Source organism: Lissotriton helveticus, chromosome 1_1 (genome assembly GCF_964261635.1).
Source record: "Lissotriton helveticus chromosome 1_1, aLisHel1.1, whole genome shotgun sequence".
NCBI classification, from domain to species: domain Eukaryota; kingdom Metazoa; phylum Chordata; class Amphibia; order Caudata; family Salamandridae; genus Lissotriton; species Lissotriton helveticus.
Window position 1 is genome coordinate 1,994,036,249 of NC_136057.1, and position 19,875 is coordinate 1,994,056,123.

The 19,875-nt window shown below is 48.5% G+C and overlaps 1 protein-coding gene across 3 annotated transcripts in view; it reads left to right on the plus strand.

The window, feature by feature from the left end:
* The window catches only part of AGL (amylo-alpha-1,6-glucosidase and 4-alpha-glucanotransferase), a 421,834-nt gene that overhangs the window by 157,585 nt on the left and 244,374 nt on the right, over nucleotides 1–19,875 (plus strand). For all 3 annotated transcript variants that reach the window (XM_078644341.1, XM_078644358.1, XM_078644350.1), the window contains exons 16-17: nucleotides 1,792–1,947; nucleotides 2,036–2,186. In XM_078644341.1, coding sequence (XP_078500467.1) covers nucleotides 1,792–1,947; nucleotides 2,036–2,186 — 307 coding nt within the window. The remainder of the gene's footprint in view (nucleotides 1–1,791; nucleotides 1,948–2,035; nucleotides 2,187–19,875) is intronic.

The window sequence follows — 19,875 nt, forward strand, 5'->3', positions numbered from 1 at the left end:
AGATGTCAGACGCTTACTTCTTCTTCGGCCTCCTTTTCCAAAAATGAGGGGAAACATCTGATTTGTCTTCCTGAAACACAAATACCTTGCCTTTAGAGGCATGGATTGCCAAATCCCTTTCAAGTAACGCCACACCAGCGAATACGTGGCAGCCAGGGATTTTGCTAAATATCGAGACTGGAAGGATTTATCTGATCTACATGTAGTGACAAATCTGTTTTACCTAGTCCTCAGGGGCTGTTTTTTACATATCCTTAAGCCATTTGTGAAAGGACAGGTATGCCCCCTCAGGGCCTGAAACTCTCCAGACCACAACGATTTGAGTCCCGCAACTTTGCCTGCTGCTGATTAAATTGGTCTAGCATAATTATTAGAAATGGTGGACCCCTAGATCAAAGATGGCTACAGTAGTGAAAAATATTTCCAGACCCACTGATATCCAGCTGAAAAAGATATATTTGCATTTAGAACTGAAAGGCCCAAACCCAATATTCAGTCAACCTCTTGGCGGCCCTATTGAGATATATGCACAACATGAAAGGGTGTTTCTGAAATGACTTTAAGACATTGATGTTTGTCAAGGGCTACCAAGGGCTCTTCCAAGCAGCCTTTTTGTATTTTCTTGTCCCCCGATGGGGAACAAACTCCTTCTTGGCCTAGGGGTGAGTGGAAGCCGTTTGCCGACGACTGGTTCTTATTCGGCACTAGCAAGCTCCCTAATGAAGAGACACGGTTCTCACTTCAGGGCTGCCTCATTACTACGTGTGTGACATTACACTGAACTTGGATGGACCTGGAAGGTATTCTTTAGCCCTTCCCAGCATCGTCCATGAAGCTGGTGAAGGGGGTTACGGAAGAGACTAAGGCTAGCTTTTACTATCCTCAGCCTGTCCTTAGCCATATCTACCAGTCCGAGTCACTTTTTTCTGTTGATGGGAGGGATGTAGGTAAAAGAGAGGGTTGGGAGGAGAAGCACAGCTAGTCCCCCAATAGAAAAAAACGAGCCAAGTGGGAATACGTAGGGGATGAACTAGGATTGTTCCTGGTGCCCCCCTTCAAATGCTCACTATCTGATTAAGTTTCAGACAGATTTCTTTTGTCTTTCAGTGCTTTAATGTCCAAGAGATCTTGTGATGGGAGATTGTAGAACAAGTTTACCTGTCTTATCTTCGCAATTGTACTGAATTCGCCAGTATCGCTAGTGGCCACGCTGTCGATTACGCTGATCATAAGCAATAGCGGTGCATCACTCTATGTAAAATATCAGTGGATGTTTCAGATTTGACATTTGTTCTTCCATCTGCACTGGATCCCGTGCTCCACTCTTTCAAAAGTAGTTGGCTGTTTGCCAGCTTGTAATCATTTTCGTCTTAACGGCTTTTGCACGTTCTCCCTCAGTGGGACAGACAATTAAAACTTTTTTCAATATCCTTTATGCCATTGTTAATCAGTCAGTTACCTTCCCTTTAAGTAGCCCAATGGATTGCCTCATCATTGATTTCAGGCTAAGTGATCTGTTGTCACCAGCATCTTCTCTGGTCCCAGTATCATTGATTAGGCCTTGATCCAGTTTTGTCGATCTTGCTGATTGCAGGAAAAAGGTCCCACATTGGTTCTCCTTAAATTGTGACTTGTCCATGGGGTATAAAATGGCAATTCTTGTGTAGTTCATCCCAGATAATCACATGTTGTGATGCAATACAAAACACATGTAAAGAATGTCCAGTTCATTTTATATTTAGCAATAACTTTTTCAGAGTTCTTAAACAATGGTTTTCCTTTTTCAATCAGATTTCTGTGGTTTCTGAAGAACGGTTTTATACTAAGTGGAATCCAAAGGCCACAGTATCAACTCCTGGTGAAGTTAATCTACAAAGTGGAATTATTGCCGGCAAAAAGGCTATTAACCAATTACACCAAGAACTGGGCGGGCGAGGCTTTATCCAGGTACATACTGCAATGAACCGTAATATACCCCTGCCCTCAGGATAGTATGATTTCCCTACTTAACATGGGTTCTGCTTAATTTCTAAAGGTCTATGTGGACCAGGTGGATGAAGATATAGTAGCAGTGACAAGACACTGTCCACACACACATCAGTCTGTAGTAGCTGTGTCCAGGACTGCGTTCCGCGATCCAAAAACGTCATGCTACAGCAAGGAAGTGCCTCAGATGTGTATCCCAGGTATTGCCAACTGACAATGTATAACTTAACTAAAATATGTGTAAATTAACTATATTGCTCTACTATAATAGGGTGTCATGCCAAACTATTTAATTGTGTGTTCCATGCATTCACAAATACACTGTCATTTATGTTATAACTTGTAGCATGTTCTTGTCCTTAAACTACCATGGATCAGCTTTTACTGACCAATATCAACAGAATCAAAGTTCACTTTCTGTTCTGAGAAAAGTAATCAAAATATGCACATATTTAATGCAGAGCTTTGGCTGACTGTCTATTTATTTATTTATGAGATTTATAGAGCGCGAACGAATGCCCGAGGGCGTCTTGGCGCTGAAAGCTCAATTCATGACTCTCCTGATATTGGATCCCGGCGTGGGTTACTGGTTAAACAGCCAGGTCTTTAAACTTTTACGAAAAGAAAAAAGAGTGTGACTTAGCTTGATTGATAGAGGAAGAGAATTGCAAAGTCTGACTGCGGTAACTGGGAACCGTCTGTCTCCCCAAGAAACTGTTTTAGTACGAGGAACAGTTAATTGGTGCAGGGTCACCGATCTTAGTTGTCTCGGCGGACAGTAAGGTATTATCTGGTTCCTGAGAAACTGCGGACATGAATTATGTAATGCTTTGAATACAATGCAGAGTGTCTTGAATTCTATTCGATTTTTGATTGTTAACCAATGAAAATTCCGAATGGTTTGGGCAATTGGTTTAAATTTGGGGGTCCTGGAAAGCAGTCTTGCTGCAGCATTTTGTACTGATTGCATTTTGTTAACAACCCGAGTTTGTGCATTGGCAAACAAGCCGTTGCAGTAGTTGAGTGATGATAGTACAAGTGTGCTTGCCAGAGTTTTACCAGCACTGTCAGGTAGAAACGGAATGATTTTTTTAATGAGTTTTAGCTTATGGAAGGCTGTTGCCGCTATTTGATTAGCGTGAGCAGAAAAGTTGAGATTTTCATCAAATACAACTCCTAAATTCCTAACCTTTGGGACGGGGTTTGGCAAGGTTCCAAAGGCTGACGGCCACCAGACGGTAGACCAGCATGGGGAGAGTTTCCCGAAGATGACAACCTCGGTCTTCTGGGAGTTAAGTTTAAGGCAGCTGGAGGACATCCAATCTCCAATCGCCAGCATGCCTTCCTGGAAGCGTTCCGCCACCTCTTCTCCGTCGTTATTGATGGCGGGAACTAACTGGGTGTCATCTGCATAGGAGGTAAGGCCCATCCCATATTGCTCGATGACTTTAGCTAGGTCCGCCACGTAAATGTTAAAAAGTGTCGGACTTAGGGATGAGCCTTGAGGAACCCCACATGGTAGAGAAAGCTCACTCGATTGAAATGTACCTAGTGTGACTGCCTGAGTCCTTCCAGATAAGAAAGAGGCAAGTAAGTTCTTTGCTCCCAGTTGGATTCCCATCTTTCCGACACGGTCGATCAAGATGGAATGATCGACCGTGTCGAAGGCCGCGGATAGGTCCAGCATTACAAGCACTGCTGTTCCTCCCTGGTCTCTGATGACTCTAATGTCATCAGCGGCTTGGATAAGGGCCGTTTCAGTGCCATGAAATTTGCGGAACCCAAACTGGGTGTTATCCAACAGGCGGTGTTCTTCGATGTAATCGGACAGCTGGTGATTCATAGCTTTCTCTACCACCTTAGCTAAAAAAGGAAGGCCGACTATAGGTCGGTAGTTTTTTAAATCTTCTTTGGCCAGATGTTGTTTTTTTAGAAGAGGCTTTAAAAGAGTATTTTTCAGAGCATTAGGATATATCCCTGATTTGGACATGGCATTACATATTTGCGTGACAACACGAGTTAGTAGGTCCATGACAGGTGGAAAAATTTTAGGTGGGCATGGGTCCAGGGCAGATCCTGTTTTTATGGTGTTGATGATGTCCAAAATTTGTTGCTCTGTCATTTCTTTAAAATGGGTTAGGGAGCAAACAGAGGGTGTCTTACAGGCGAGATGTGTGATGGAATTGTCTTTGGAGGAGAAGGCTAAATAGATATAATTAACCTTTGTATAAAAGAAATTGGCCAATGCGTCACACAAAGATTGGGAAGGGGGGGTCTAAGTCAGGAGTTTTCCCTACTAGTTCCTTCACTACGTCATAGAGTTGTTTACTGGAGTTCTTTGCATTTTCTATTTGGTCGCTAAAGAACTTCCTTTTTGCGTTGATGATCATTTTTTTATAGTTAACAAGTGTCTCCTTGTAACGGGATTTACTTTCTAGGTCGTAGGTTTTTCGCCAGAGTCTCTCGTGCTCCCTACAAATTTGTTTTTGTTTCCTAAGCTCTTCCGAGAACCATGGCGCAGAGGGGGCTGTCCTGTCCCTAGATATGGTTTTATAAGGTACCAGCACCTTTATAGCATTGCATAACCAATCTGAATATTGATTCATGGCTATGTTTGGGTCTGCTGAAATAATCGGGCAGGTGCTATTCAGTGATGCTCTAAACTCTACATTATCGAGGTCCTTCCAAGCTTTAAAAGGTGCACGACAGGGATCAATCGGTCTGTCTATTGGGGCATCATTGATAGAAATAACACAGAGAATGGCATAATGATCGGACCAGGGGAGCGGGAGGACATCTTGTACAAGGATCCCATTAAAATTAGAAAAAATGCCGTCCAGAGTGTGACGGGCCTCATGTGTGGGTGACTTAACTAATTGGGGGAGTCCTAGTGTTTCCATGTCTGACAACAATGCATGTGTTTCATTGTTGTCTTGTTTATCTAGGTGAAAGTTAAAGTCACCTAAAACTGTAAAGGAGTCCTCTATTGCTAACGATTCAAGCATTGAGTTCAAGTCGGAAAGAAAATCAGTGCGTGTTCCTGGCGGTCTATACAAAAGAACTCCTTTGAAATTATGCGAGGGTGTCAACATAATAGCAAAAAGAATTGCTTCACAGGTTGATGACAGTATGGGAGACGTTGTCACCGTAAAGGTGTTACGGGCGATTATTGCCAAACCACCACCCTTCTTTCTCTGTCTGTCCTGTCGATAGACCTTATATCCTGAAGGAACTGCAACCACTAAATCAGGATCTGAGGCACTATCCAACCATGTCTCTGTGACAAATAATATGTCTATTTTCCTATCCTTAATAAGGTCTGAAATATCCTGTCGATGTCTAACTAGTGACCGAGCATTAATAAGAGATATAGATATATTAATATTTATTTTGGCGCTCTTTTTACTAGGAATGACATTGTTCGTAAGGAAAGGAAGGGAGGATTTACAATGAGGACAACTGATAACGGTCATTGAGGGAATGGAATCAGGGTCATGCTTTAAGCAATTTCTGACTGAAAGTGGTCGGTATTGCATTAACTCAGCCTTGGAGTAGGGGATCCGGCCCTGCGTTCGGCCAGGGGTCATTGCCCTTGGCCCGGTCCCGGCGCAGACGGGCTTGCCTTTGGCGCGCCGCCGGCGCGCCCGCTTCGCGGACGAGATATCATTGTCCTTATATCCGGTCGTGAGGAGGGTGGGAGGCGGCCAACAGCTGGACCGCAACCCTTTCCTCCGCTCAGGATGGCGGCTGCAACCCTTAGTGCCCACACCGTCATTCGCTCCCGCCTGATCACACCCACACAATCCCAACCCAAATGATACTCTGGACACGTGGTTATGGGAAAGAACTGTTGCAGGTTTATTTTCATACAGCACGTATGACATTTAGGTGGGTCATCTTACAGGCGATCCAAAGCAGGCAGCCCCTCGCTGGCCCGCATGCCTAAAGAGCCGTCTTGCACGGTGAGTTGATGCTCTGACGGTGCAGCACATTGACATCCTCATTATACTCCCGCCCTCCCTGTCGGGGCGGAGCGGTGTGGCACACCGCCGGTCGGTTCAGGCCCCCCGACCGCCCGAAGGACTAACGGGGCGCCGTCGCAGTTTCCAGGAACTTCCTGCGGCTCCTGGTCCTTGGCTCTGACACCCTTACTGTGCCATGCAGAGGTACCCCTACTGTACCCTTCTGCCGTAGAGGTACCCTTACTGTACCCGTCTGCCTCCAGATCGCCCTGTACTCCGCCACAGCTCTGGGGGAGGCCCCGTCGATGACAGAGCCCCCCACCAATTCAGCTACTTACAACCTGCCGCCGTTAGTGCCTCTTGCATATCCAGGAGGAACTTATCCATCCCTAGACCAGACAAATGCACCCCATCCCTATCAAAGTACCCTTCGGTCTTTTCCTGTATGAGTGCATGCCTAATGAAACCCAGGCCTCTCCTCTCCATGAACTTCTGCATGGATCTGTTGACTCTCCTGCGGGAATGCTCTATTGCTGCTGGAGATCTGGCTCCCCTCCATTCTCTACGGGGGGTATTTTCTGACCACATAAGCTCAGTGGCTCCTATCCTGCTTCTCACTGCTCCTAAGTCCCTCTGCATGACCTGTATCAGGGCTCTCCTCCCGAGTGTGACTAAGTCGTTCCCTCCCAGGTGGATGATGAGGACATTGTGGGGGCCACCCCTTACTGCCAAGTGCTGCTTTAGCTTGGACCTCAAGTTGCCCCATTTCATTCCCGGAAGGCCCAACCATACAATCTGCGTTTGTGCGAAAACCCGGGTCCACTTTTTGAGTGCCGCCCGACGTTCCAATCTGGCAACATACGAATGTCCAATCACCCACACGCAACAATCAGCATTGGGCGCCACAGGAGTAAGTCCAGACAACAATCTGAAGTTGTATGATAAAGATGCCCAGGTAGAATTATGCACAGCACTTAAAGGGGTTCACAATGGCTGCAAAGGCAATTTCAATAGCTTATTTACGCAAACTACTCGCTGCACAAGATACTGTTCTGCCTCCTACTAGCCCTAACAGGAGGAGGTCGAGCGTTGCCTGCTGGACCATGTGCCAGTGGTAATAAGCCGCTTGTATGAATCACTACCCATAGTGCATGACAGAAAGCGGATTCCCCAAAATACTGTAGAGCGAACAGCTCTACTCCTGCCGCTGCAGAGCGGCTCCCTGGCACATCAGGCCCCGAGCAATGGAGCACACTGCAACTGTGTGCCCTTTTCCAGGGTAAAGAAAGAGGAAAAGCCCAGGTGAACAGACCCTGTCGTCACTGGTTCTACCACTGTATAACCCCACTTTCTGTGACACAACACTTGATAACACAACTACCTCCCCCCGCCTGCTACCCTGGCTAAAGCGGGGGAGGATATGTCTTACTGAAGCGACCAGATATAAATTGTCATATTGCTACCTCGCTTTACCCCGCATGACTGACACCGCACTACATTCTGTGCCTTGTGTGAACATGGCCACCATAGTATGAGCAGCGTCCCGTGACGTATACTTGGCTTTTAGGCCGTCGATGCACCAGAACGGTGAAGAAGTAGAAACAATACTGCAGAGTCCTCGCCAAGACCGACCAACAAATTCTGATTGCCATCAATGGCGCCTGCATCAATCGGACATGCCGGAGGGCCACATGCATAACTCCTGGTGGCACGAGGACCATGATAGCCAAGCAGCGAGACTTCGCTCAAGCCATAATCCGAAACCAACTTCTCACAATGCACGCCACCCGGCGCCAAAACTGGACCCAAAGTTTGCAGAAATTCCAACCACCAAAGAAAAGACACCACGAAACAGGCTTCTCACAGTGCGCGCCACCCCGGCGCCAAAACAGGACACCCAGGAAACTCTGAACTGCCCAAAACCAAAGAGGGGCCCCCAGGACGGGCGCTATGCCTGGTGTGGGGGGTGCTCTAATATATACTGAGTTTATAGAGCGCCTGGTTACACTAGCCAGTGTGTCCCTGCGCTATTCAGTGGCCTAAATGATCCCTAGCATGCAGCTCACGAAAAAATTACAATTTAATATTTGGGGAACAAGTGTGTTTTGAGTTCTTTACGGAAAACTTTTTCGGACGGCTCCATCCGGAGTCTGAGAGGGAGAGTGTTCCAACTCCGGGCCGCCAGGAGGCGGAAGGATCTGCCGCCCATCCGGGCCCTGCTGGTCTTCGGGATACACATTAACCCAGTGCCCTCCGATCGGAGGAGCCTAGTTGGTTTATACAATGTGAGCAGATTCCGCAGGAAGCTAGGGCCCTTACCGTGAGCGATCCGATGGCCTATACACAAGATCTTAAACTGGACTCGCTCTTTAATTGGTAACCAATGAAGCGTCCCCAAGGCCTTTTTGGAGGAAGATCTCTTTGGCAGCGTCAGTACTAGGCATGCAGCAGCATTTTGGATACCTTGCAATCGTTGGAGGCATCTCGCGTTAGCTCCCAAATATAAGGCATTCCCATAGTCCAGCCTGGAAGTCACCAGGGCATGGAGCAGGGCATGCTGACACTGGGAGCAGATCGAGCGTCTTTCTCAAATGCTGTGAAAGGGGTGTGAATGTAATTCTCACTACCGGGGCAAGCCATGTAAAAGTGACTGAAAACCACAGAGCGACTCGCTGCAACCGTTTGTGCTGCTATGCTGTGGGAGGCTGGCGCAACACCCGGTCCTTGATGCCCATGTCCTGAGTGACGACCCAAGGTACAAAGGCTAAAAGCACCCCTTGACCCATGATAGTGCGGACAAAAAAGAAGCTTCCGTACCACACGTACCCAGTCGCAAAACAAACCGACTCGCACCTACCCTTCCAGATAAGGAAGATACCCAACCTGACATGCACTCATAAGAAGCAGAAGGAAGGATTAAAACAAGCACCTACTAGACCTCGACATACCATGTAGCGGCTTGAACCTACCGCGGCGTAAACTGACCGCCCCGCGAAAGACAGCAGTTTTATGAACCAAAACATGCGCACGCAGACGCTGGCTGCAACACCACGTAATCCGAACACCCTCTTGGCTATCTAGGATTGTTAGAGCTTCCGTTTGCGCCGCTCAATGCAAGTGGTAGTGAACTCAGCCCCTGCTGGCCTGCGTGTTTATTCCAAACAAAACTTATCGTGTTTGAGAAAAACAGACTTGCTCAAGCATCTACTTCAAAATACAGTTATTCTCACGCTCAGCCACTGCTGCTCAACTAATCTCCGAAGTCCAACTTGAAAAAGTTAGGGATACACTCAGGCGTGGCCACATAAAACCCATCAACGTTAGGACACCCTATGTCTAAGACACATCTTTTAACTCCTCCCGACATGACGTTCCCGTCAGAGACAGGTGTAAAAGCATTGAAATACTGCGACCCACCATATGGGTAATTGGCCTAGCCCCAATAGGCCATTAGGGCAGGCGGCAAGTGCATGGGTCTGGGTCATGGTACAGCGTTCAAACAAGAGCGATTCATAGCCCTGCTTATGATAGCCAAAACATTAGCGCGACCGCAAAACATCTCTAACGTGTGCGCCGACATAAGGGATCCGAACTGATAAGGCATGACTAGTGTTGTCGGAAAACGGATATCCTATTATGCCCACAATTATACATATATAAATGCCAGGTAATAATAACCCAGCCCTCTCAGTCCAGCAAACACCAGAACGTAAGTACCACCCATGAACCGCCTCACATGGTGTCCATAGAGTGGCACTTACAGCGCCTCTACACACAATCTGTGTTACACCCACACTCAAGAAACATCATGACCGTATGCACAACGTGCAAGTCTTCAAATGTAAGGTATGCTCGGCGGCCAACCTTGGGTTTATGCGGGGGAAGCAAGGGAGTGACGAGCACAGTGTAGAAGAGATGGCATAAAGGACAGTCATAAATGAATAACTATCACGACCAGGTGTCTGGTTGTTAACATTCTAACGTAAATACTGGGTGTGAACTTAAAGTTCCCAACAATGCTTGCCGGCAGGTACAAATTCCTAATTCCGCGTGGGTTAAGGTGCTGGATCCCCCAAGGCATGTGATGTGGAGACCCGGATGGCACATCTGGCCTACACAATTAACGCCCCGCTATTATAAATTAATAGCAACTAGAGGCGACCGCGTTTGACAGTTGAAAACACCATCTACACAAAGAAATCACACCTGAATTGCCCAGCAGCCTCCTGAGATGTAACTACTCTGTGTGCTAGGTTAACCCCGTAATTCTCGCCCATATCCAAATTTGCAGGAGTACATCAGGTGATGTTGCAGCTAACACCCAGTCAGAGGCCTGCCGGAGGCCTTCCAGAGGCTAACCAAAGGCGTCTAATGGCACGTGCCAGCACGTGCTCTTATGCTCACTAGCTTAATACGCAAGAGTAATAATCAGGCCTGCATGCCCTGCTAAGTCCGGCTGACCCAGCTGTGGTTGGCCAGCCCTAGCTTAATACGCAAGAGTAATAATCAGGCCTGCATGCCCTGCTAAGTCCGGCTGACCCAGCTGTGGTTGGCCAGCCCCTGGCCACTGGCGCTAGAAGCCGATGCGAAATCTGTGAGGAGAACCCTGTTAGAGGTTGGACCAGGGTCACAGAGAGAGAACGCGACCCGAGGCTTGAAGCCCCGCGACAGAAACCTATTACCGGCACAAAGGTCGCCCATGCGATTTCGCCCATACATTTGAACGTATACTTGAGAACAGGAATACAGGAAGCATACTAACACGGGCGCGTACAAGGTGTGGCCGGAATCGCTGTAGTGAACGCGACCCCAGGCTCGATCCCTGATTCCAGCACCAAGAGGTCATCGCGACTCGGCCCAGAATGGCGCGCTACCTTGAACAATTGTTTGTGCAGTGCAATTATTAAACATTAAAAGCACCTGCTGGTAAAGATTTGACCAGCCGGAGGGTGCTGGGTAGATACCAGGAAAGGTAAATAACGGGTGAAGCGTTCCTCGTGACCCGGGCAGCACTGCAAGCCGGTTGCCCGGCAGGGGCTGCAAGACAAACCCGTGTCTTGATCACGCTCGGGAACTAGGGCAGGCAATCTTAAAGTTGCGCGCTATATGAATGAATTATTTGGGACAGTAGAGAAAGCGGGGCCTCAATCATACTGGCGCCAAAGGGACAGCCAGTGGCCCCAAGAAAACGTGCGCGGCCTGGTTCCTGTTGCACCAGGGATAATTCGCTCATGGCCCCCGGGTTTGGGGGCCCAGGCACGAAGGAGCCCGCGCATGCTACAGCCGATACCCGGGAGCAGACCAGGGAGAAGCTCTCAACTAACGCTCTCCCAAAGGACGAGCGGCTCTAGGACCTTGCCCCCACACAGGACGACCCAGCGCGATATAAAACCCTAGTAACCAAACGAGTCTTGCCCGCGCTGGAAAGCGAGGTCCCAGCAGGCAGACAAAATGTTTTTTCGGTTTAGGCATCAGAGTGATTTACCTAGCTCCAGTTGCATTTCATGACACATTCATTTTGTAAAGCACGGGAAAAAAAATGAAATGCTCAGAATCACAGGATGTTCGGCGTCATTGCCGAGACTCGAACCCCGATCCCCAGATACAAGGTCACCATGACACTCGCGCACATTGCACCCGGGACAGGCAGGACATTCTCCCCTCGAGGGCACAGGGTAGAAACACCCCCGGGCTGTGTCAGGCCCGGGCGGCGTCCGCCCCCCCAGCAAGGTTCGATACTTGTAGCTCATGCAGGCTGGCTGCTGACCGGACCATGGCTGGCGAATGAAATGAAAAATTGCATTTGTATAGCGCGTAACTACCCTGTGGCCTCGCAGCGCTTGAAGATAAAAATGGCTTAGCGCAGGCTCAGGGTAGATCAGCAGGATTTAGCAAACAAATGCGTTTTCAAGGCCTTTCTAAAAGACAGGAGGTTGCTGTTTCCTCGGATGGCGAAAGGAAGGGCGTTCCAGAGTCTGGCCGCCGAGTGGGAAAAGGAGCGGCCACCCCAGCGGGCTCTATTAATTTTAAAAGAGGTGGCCAGCTGCAGGGTGCCAGAACGAAGGGAACGGGCTGGAACATAGGGCGTGACCAGAGAGTGCAGAATCGCTGGGCCTGCACGGTGGAAGGATTTGTGCAGAATGCAAAAAGCCTTGAACTGCACTCTGGCAGCCATTGGGAGCCAGTGAAGGTCTTTCAGTGCCTTCCTCGCCGACTGCCGACGGGGCAAGTTGAACAGTAGGCGGGCCGCGCTATTTTGTGTGACCTGAAGCCTCTGAAGTACCGAGGCCGGTGCTCCCAGATAGAGAGCGTTCCCGTAATCCAGGCGGGAGAGAATCAGGGCCTGGACCATGATCCTCCTCGCCTGGAAAGGGAGCAAGGGGAGCACCCGCCGGAGCATCCTCATAAGTCCAAAGCAAGTGGCGGCAGTCTTGGTAGCCTGGACCGAGAAGTCAAGGGCGGTGTCAAGCCAGATCCCGAGGCTCTTTATCTGGGACCTAGGGGCGGGGAGAACGCCCAGACATGGTGGCCAGACGGATGCAAGAACAGACGGGGAAGCATTGCCGAGGAGAATGATGTCTGTCTTCTCCCCGTCTGTCTTCTCCCCGTTAAGTTTCAGACAAGAGGCTTGCATCCATCTGGCAACAGCCTCTAGACAGGGGCCTAAGGTGTTGGATGATCCATCTGAGTGGTCTAGGGAGACCACCAGCTGCGAATCAGACACATGGCTGCAGATGGGGAATTTTATTTGTCCATGTAATTAATCATTGTGGCCAAAATGCAGCGCCACATGCACACGGTACCATAATTGAAATTAATGTGCTTCATGCTGAGTATATGATAAGAGGGTTTATGTTCTCGGGTTTTCCCAAAAGGTGTCCCCCGGGGACATGTAACGAGTCAGCAGATCACACATAGTATTGCGGCATGCAAAAGGCTTACATTTAGAATATACTGTATGGCCCCGCCTCCGTCAGCATTCATATCATCTGAAAATGCGAACACTGACAGAGTCCTTGCGAACACGAACGTACACATGTTATTGCAAAGAATAAACTTCGTATTAGTAAGAAGAACATCACAGGCCATCGATGGCTCGCTGGGGGCTAACGGGCTGAAGGATTCACACTGTCCGCTCACTTAACGCATTCGGTTGATTAACTGCATAAAAGATTTAGAAACCTGGGTGTTTTGAACAGAGCCGACGAACAGGCTACATATTATGCAAATCGTGTAGACATTCCCATTGAAGAGAAGACACGAACATTCTCGTTGTTTGATAGTGTTTTGCGAGCACGGCATGCAAATTATTGCACCACCCTTGGATGCTTTCCAGCGGCAGAATAAACATGTAACTGAGCCTTATCTGCGAAACACAAGGAGTGCAAGTCGCTTAAGAAAATTAGCTTATCGGGAATTATTACGCATTGTAAGACAGTGAATGGATTGCTGTCTAACGCGGAAATATGTATATTTTGCATATAAACCAAGGTAGAAAACATCTAGCAATATTGGCACAACACAAAGTTTAAATTCGTGATAACAAATCTCTAGCCCATAACTGTTTCCGTGCAATGCTGCAAGGTTGGGGGAGGGGGAAGACGGACCATGCCACCACGAGACCCCGAGAGGAACAGGGGCCAAGTTGCGCAAGGACAAAGCGACTACACGGTGGGCCACTACGAGACCTCCGAACCTACGGCGTCAGCCCCACTAGATGCGCCACCCCCTGCCTCTGATCAGGAAACCCCCGATTGGGCCGTGGCAGTTAGGGAAAAGTACTAATCGACAGCGGGGAATAAGGAAACGCCGTCGCGTACGCACATGGGTGCTTAACGCCCCGAAGGGGTCAAGCTCTGGAGGGGGCAGCCGCAATGTCCAGGCAAGGATGGCCGACAGGCCTGCACGGAGGAGCCCGCATCACAAGCTCCTTTACGACAGATCCTTCACGGATCGCATCCCGACCAAGAAATGGCCGTGCACCCCACCTCAAAAGGACAGGGGCAAGGTGGACAAGGGTAAAGATAGAGTTGGGGGGGGGAGGGAACTTCTCACTGCATGTCTTTCTTGTTTGTGAATGGAGAAACAACCACAAACCTATCTGCTCTGCCTTTCAGTTTGTTTTGTGGTGACATGATTTATTTTAATTAGATTGTTTTTATATATTGTATTCTAGATCCTTAAACAGCTTGCAAACATGTAGAACAATTATGACAGTGAACCATGTATAGTTAGATGGACCAGATTATATGGTAGGTTAACAGATGATGTGTTTTCAAGGCAAAGCAGTAGCACATTCTGCTGTTATTAATGCAAGGTCCTTAAGTTCATGTTTGCACGTTGATGCATGGCCGAGACCTAAGGCAATTGCAGCCAGAATGATCCCAGCTCGTGAAGAAATACGAACTGAGAGGCGATCCTGGGATGGTTGTGCCAGGCCTAGCTACAGGAGGCGCAGAGGATGCATGGGCCGCAGCAGCATGTCTACTGCGGGCTGGTGATTGCCCTAGGAGCTGCCTCAGGATCTCTGTTGGGCAGAGTGGCACCGCCTCATACCTCAGGCTCCTGGTAAAGACACCCGGATTCTGACTTAGTGGTGTACATTATACAAGGGCCCTGGAGAGGCAACATCACTCTCTACTTGGGATCGCTGGGCACGTAATAGGCCCCTGCATGTGGTAGTGTTGGTACTTTGCAAGTGGGCACTGGACCCTGCTGGACCTCATCCTTCACTGGTGGCGGGGGGCTGCTGCCTGATGGCATAAAGGCACTCTGCTGGCCCTGATCCAGTAAGAGACCCTCAGCCCCCTTGGAGACGCTGGTGCCCTGGACTCGACTCTCGAATCATGGGTGCAGTTGTGGTGGAAATTTGAGGAAGTGCCCGGTACGGCCTTGTATTGAGTGCGTACATAAACTCACCCCACTAGGGGGTAACACTGAGGGTGGACACAATAGTTATGGAGACAGCCGGATCAGGATTCGGTGCAGTTTGTGACGAGGTGTGTCTCCCTCGCTAATGGTGGGCCTGTGCCCAACCTGGCGATCGTCCCCAAACTCGGTGACTGGGGGGACCGGTGGCTTCAGCTGTTCCTGAATCTGACTGCTTGTGCTGCCTCGGGAGCTGCAGTTTGGGTCAGGCAAGTCGAGGGTGAACTGGACTTGCTGAGAGTCTAAGATAGTGCCCAGGAGCACCCGTACAGCATGGCGAAAGACAAGGGACCACCAGCAGGCAAACAAGATACACTTGACAAATACACGCAGGCTGGCGGCACATTGCCTTATGGCACCAGATAGCCAGACTGGAGTGGTCCCAGATAATGCAGCTCTGTTAGTAGCCATGACCCAATCATGTGACGTCTTACATGCCAAAATAGGTGCTGTTGGCTCGAATGTGACACTACCACGACAAGACATTTGCAGTGCAGTAGAAAGGATTACAGACGTGGAGGTGCGGGTCTTCAGGGTGGAAGACTTCCTACCGGCCACCATATCCAAGCTTACCTCTGTTACCAGGGATTTTGCTGTGCACGTCGAAGATTCAGAAGGAAGGGCTTCCCTCAATAGCATGCACCTTGTTAGATTCCCGGAGAGCTGCAAGGTTGCCTTGATGGAGGGTTTCTTGGATCAATGGCTGCATGACCTGCTGCCAGCGGGTGCCCTCTTCCAATGTTTTGTGGTCGAACCGGCCCTAGGGCTCTGGTGTGCCCTGGCCCCTCCAGGGACATGCCCGCACAGTGATTGCAGAATTTCTGAATTACTTAGAAAGAGCCACCATACTAAAACATGCCTGATCCCAGGATAAGATCATGTATCAGTCACATGCTATCGTGATATTTCCAGACTATACCAGGCTGGTACAGCAACAGCTTCAATCCTTTCAAGCTGCAAAACAGTATCTTCGGGAACTAAATATCAGATACGCGCTTCTGTATCCCGCAAAACTCAAAGTGTTATATCATTATCAGACGCTCTTTTTCGACTCCCTGGAGGGGGTATTACAGTGGGCAGATGAACGGATCTAGATTAAACCTCACACACCTCCATGCATAGAGTCTGACTCTTTGCTGCGTGACAGGTAGAATAAGTCCAAAAAGGCACCGGCTGCTCATTGCCACTGATCCTGGTCAACATGGTGGAGCTCCAGGATGACGGATGACGTGCTGGCGGCTGCGGGGGCCTCCCCGTCCTCTCAGACACATGGTGTAGAATCTCCTGTGACGCTGGGTGGAATTCATATTCGATGATGTTATACTTGATCCTCTTGGTGTTTGATGCAATGGGTGGTCACGCACCACGATTTCCAGGAACGTATGCCCTTCTAGGTATATTTTCTTGTTGGGTACGGGGTTCAGTTGGAATGAGCCAAGACCGACCCCCAGTTGGGGTCTGCCGACGTTCCCTCCCATGACAGGTACTTCAGGTTTTCCGAGTGTGGGTTGGAGTGGAGGTGTTAGGTATTTGTTGTTTTTGTGGTGAATATTGCATAGATACAAGGGAACACTTTTGAGTAAGGTTGCTACTATTGCTAGGTTTACATGTTTCTTTTGTTTTCTCCCTCATATACCCAATAGGTAGACATTGCTTCAGGATTCAAACATGGGTCCCCAGCCGTAGACTCGTTCCTCGGATTTGATCCGATTAGTGTTGTGTAATTTTTATAGCCTATTAGATAAGGTGAAGAGGGAGGCGGTTCTGAAGCAGGCTAAGAGGATGGGGCAGATATCCTACTGCTATGAGAGACCCGCATCCTAGGTAATAAAGCCCCTTGCTTAGCTAGATGGGCATTCCCACAAGTCTACCACTGGTGTTCACGTGGGGTTCTAGCGCCACAGGGATCCTGATTAAACAGATAGTTCCCTTCTGACATCTCAAGACATGGGTTGATAACTATGGGAGATGCGCAGCAGTTACAGGGACGCTCTTTGGAGAACTTATCACATTGTCTGAGTGTCTGTGCCCTGCCCCCTCTTGATTGACCCGGAAAGTTGGAACAGGGAGGCCGCAACGAAATTTAAAGGAGACACATTTAAAAGTCTCGATACCTCACAAAATACTCCGTCATCAATTAAGAGTATGACAAGGACATTACTTGAACATTAAGAATATCTCCACATCACTAAAACGGTGGTTCCAACACACCGGAGACCTTTTATGAGCACCATTATAAGCTCAAAATTCTAAGAGTCACGTAACAACGAATATAACCTTTGGAAAGTTGCAATTGATGAAGCAAATTCCAAATGAATTCCAAATAAGAGATGTTATACATACTTGTCCTGATGAAGGTGAAACACTGACAAACACCGAAACGCCGCGTCGACTGTTTAATTGTATTTTTAAGTTGTTTTTATTAACTTTTATTGTATTTTGATGTCATGGTCTAATCAAGATAATGACAGTTTTTAAATGGATGTGTAATTTGATGTACATTAGATTGTAACCCAAAGGGAGGAAATTAATAAAATCAAACCTCTGTTTTTAACCATATTGACATTGCAGCAGTAATATTTGTGACACTAGCAGAATAATAGTTGTTGTTTGCAATAGGTAACACTGTAAGACTCCTTTAATAACGTACAGCTTTTTCTCTATATCCATAGAACCTGTGATTAAAACAGATTAACAACTAGATAGGGTTCTGACCTGTTTTACATTTATCCACCCCCTCCCTAAAAATATTCTTAGGGGTATCTTCCTATTTTCTGTAAACCCTGCCCCCTCTTGGACATTGCTTTCTCAAATTATTGGTGGGCGGTGGAGTGAGCTACCTGAGGGGCTTGTGGTGATGAGGGGGATTATAATGGAGTTGTTGGCCTGACAGTAGACAGTTGGCGCCCATCTGGCCAGACACCCCTTTCATCCTTTATCTCTTTACTGGGACTTGTAGACTTATGGCGGGCCCATAACCCCTCCCCAGGTCAATATAGATTTTACTCAGCAGCACTAGGCTTTTACTCCCGTCTGGACTATTCCTGGTCCCCAGCAATCATTTGCATTGGGTGAGGGATGTAGCAATGGCCTCTCTGATCGCTCTACAGTGGCGCTGGACTTCAGATGGACACCTGTACCTGGTGTTCTGTAGGTGCCTGTTGCCATGCATCTCCAGAGCCAAGTGTATTGTAAACATGTAGACGAATGCTTAGACAGATATTTAGCACATAACATAGGCTTAACACAAAGCAGTGCAAGACATCTGAAAATACACACAATGGTCAATAAGAAAATCACTCGGGTAAGTACGTTTTTAAATAGAAATATTTTTCAGTCGAAAAGTCGACACTGCAATTTCTGAGTTCTCCAATGTTATCCTATGGGAGGAAAATCATAAGCACTTTATCGGTTCTTGCCAGCGACTTACAGGACCCTTCTCCAGGAGTTAAGGTGAGTGGTGCAAAGTCCAAGGCAGCTCCAGCAGAACACCACCAGCAGCACTAGAGGGGCCAGGTGGAGTGGTGCTTGACGGCATTGGGTTTTGTCTTTGCTGGAGTCCTCTTGGTCTTTCTTTTGCTGTCTGCAGGATGTCGGGGACAGTTCTGCTGCCCCTTGGTAGGTCTTGGTTTCCAGGCAAAGGCTGGCAGGTCTCTCTGGCTTTGGGGGACCCAGCAGCTGCAGGACAAGTTGACTTTTGGTTAAATAGGCGAAGTCAGCAGGCAGGTCAGGTTGGTGCCAAGTCAGTTGCTGGGGCTTCTGTTCTTACTGTGCAACTCTTCTCGTCCATCTTCTTTTTTCGGGTCATCAGGATCTGAGTCTCTGGTGCCAGGGACTCTCCTAAATACTGAATTTAGGAGAGTTAGGGGAGTGTGGGTTACTAGAAAATTGGCTACTGATCCCTGGGGTCACTATGCCCCCAATATGACCACTTTCAGTGGGAAGTGGGCATAACCCTGTATGCCATCACAAAGAAGGCTACTTCTGAAAAACCCGTGTCCACCTCAGTTTAGCCCACCTTAGGGGTGGTACTAGCCTGAAGGTGGCACGCATACCTGACTAACTAATTGTTCCCGCCTGTTCAGGTGTCAAAGGGTTCTCTGGACAAGGGGGTTGGCTTCCTCTCCTGTGTGGGGTAGCCAGATTTGCATTTCAAAGATGACAGCGCTTTGAAGCTTGAAGGCCCAGGAAGGCGAATCAGCAGGTCATCCTGTGTGGGGGGGGGGGGGGGGGGGGGGATGCTACACCACCTTCCTGGGCAGGCTTTTGTTCTGGGTCTCCTGAGAGCAGAGGCCTTTTCCCCAGTAGGTCAGAACTTTGTCTCTGGTGGCAGGTTGGCAGAAACCAGTCAGGGAGCACACCAGAGGCTGGTAGGTTTTCAGAGGGCACCTCTAAGGTGCCCTCTGGGTGCATGTATTGGTAAATCCATCACTGGAATCAGTGTGGATTTATTAATACGAGATGTTTGATACCAAACACCCCTATTTTCAGTGAAGCCATCATGTAACTGGAGAAGTCGCTTTCACCAATGTCCAGCACATGTTTTAAAATGGCTTCCCTGGTCACTTGTACTGGCAGTAAAAGGACCAGCACAGGGACATATCTGCTCATGCAGGTATGCCCTGACATGTAATATTCAGCACCCTGCTTTAAGGCTGCCAGGCCTGCTGTAGGAGTGACTTACAAATATTACATGCAGTGTTAGGGGTCTAGGAACACAGGCTTGTGGGACATGTAGTGTTTTCACTTTTGTCTGCACCAAGATATTCAGACTGCAAGGCAGCCTTACATGTGCTTGGTAAGGGGCCCCTTACGGTGGCACAAATTGTGCTGGCAGCTTAGCGACCCTCTTTAGTACCTCAGGCCCTAGGTACCAGGGGTACCAGTTACTAGGGACTTACAGAGAGTTCTAAGGGTTTTGCCAATTAGGAAAGCAATTGTACACTTTTGGGAAAGAGCTCTGGCACTAGGGGCACCCAGTGCACTTCCAGTCGAATTC